The sequence below is a fragment of the Poromitra crassiceps genome (genome assembly GCF_964638095.1).
Source record: "Poromitra crassiceps genome assembly, chromosome: 3".
Lineage (NCBI taxonomy): Eukaryota > Metazoa > Chordata > Actinopteri > Beryciformes > Melamphaidae > Poromitra > Poromitra crassiceps.
This window is the reverse complement of record NC_139625.1, coordinates 94,505,681-94,507,187: the sequence shown is the minus strand read 5'-3', so window position 1 is coordinate 94,507,187 and position 1,507 is coordinate 94,505,681. Positions and strand designations below refer to the sequence as shown.

Sequence of the window (1,507 nt, the reverse complement as noted above, 5' to 3'; positions counted from 1 at the left end):
CATGTAAGCCAAGTCACAATATGTTTCATGTAAGTCAAGTCACAATATGCTTCATGTAAGCCAAGTCACAATATGCGTCGTGTAAGCCAAGTCACAATATGTTTCATGTAAGTCAAGTCACAATATGCTTCATGTAAGCCAGGTCACAATATGTTTCATGTAAACCAAGTCACAATATGCTTCGTGTAAGCCAAGTCACAATATGCTTCATGTAAGCCAAGTCACAATATGCTTCATGTAAGCCAGGTCACAATATGTTTCATGTAAACCAAGTCACAATATGCTTCGTGTAAGCCAAGTCACAATATGCTTCATGTAAGCCAGGTCACAATATGTTTCATGTAAACCGAGTCACAATATGCTTCATGTAAACCAAGTCACAATATGTTTCATGTAAGCCAAGTCACAATATGTTTCATGTAAGCCAAGTCACAATATGCTTCATGTAAACCAAGTCACAATATGCTTCGTGTAAGCCAAGTCACAATATGTTTCATGTAAGCCAAGTCACAATATGCTTCATGTAAGCCAAGTCACAATATGCTTCATGTAAGCCAAGTCACAATATGCTTCATGTAAGCCAAGTCACAATATGTTTCATGTAAGCCAAGTCACAATATGTTTCATGTAAGCCAAGTCACAATATGTTTCATGTAAGCCAAGTCACAATATGCTTCATGTAAGCCAAGTCACAATATGCTTCATGTAAGCCAAGTCACAATATGCTTCATGTAAGCCAAGTCACAATATGCTTCATGTAAGCCAAGTCACAATATGCTTCATGTAAGCCAAGTCACAATATGCTTCATGTAAGTCAAGTCACAATATGCTTCATGTAAACCAAGTCACAATTTTGCTTCATGTAAGTCAAGTCACAATATCCTTCATGTAAGCCAAGTCACAATATGCTTCATGTAAACCAAGTCACAATATGCTTCATGTAAACCAAGTCACAATTTTGCTTCATGTAAGCCAAGTCACAATATGCTTCATGTAAGCCAAGTCACAGTTAATAATCCAGTCATCATTATCATTAATTACCTGACAATTGTCATCATCACAATATAAAACCACTGAAAGATGATTAGTGCACAAAGTGAGCATTTCATTTCCCAGGTCAGGATTTGTACAGGTGAGCTTGTATTTACAAGGTTGCAAATTAATGATGAACAAACAATGACTCCAATGAAAGAAACACAATAATACACAATAATACTACATCTCCCTCAGGTTTCACACCTTCTTAAACATCAAACATGACTTTTCAAGGACTTTCATTATACTATTATTATTATGCATGCGGGCACGTGTGTGTGTGTGATGCTGTACAGAGTGAAGCATCATGTCAGCAGCTGTGTTTGGTCACAGTGTGTTTCTCTCTCACTCCTCTATCTGACACAGCGACACTGAGGCACCAGGCCAGAACCCAAACTCTGGGTAGAGTGCTTCAGTGAAGGTGAAGGTGAAGGTGTGGAGGTGGGTCAGTGTGTCAGAGGAAACTGTGTAG

The 1,507-nt window shown here is 38.3% G+C and overlaps 1 protein-coding gene across 1 annotated transcript in view; it reads right to left on the bottom strand.

Moving 5' to 3' along the window:
• Positions 1–1,157: 1,157 nt before the first annotated feature.
• LOC310773453 (stonustoxin subunit beta-like) overlaps positions 1,158–1,507 on the bottom strand; it is a 24,504-nt gene continuing 24,154 nt past the window's right edge. The window contains exon 4 of the mRNA XM_083633337.1: positions 1,158–1,507. This exon is cut by the window's right edge and continues 415 nt beyond it. Within this exon, the coding sequence (XP_083489463.1) occupies positions 1,381–1,507 (127 nt within the window). The 3' untranslated portion in view covers positions 1,158–1,380.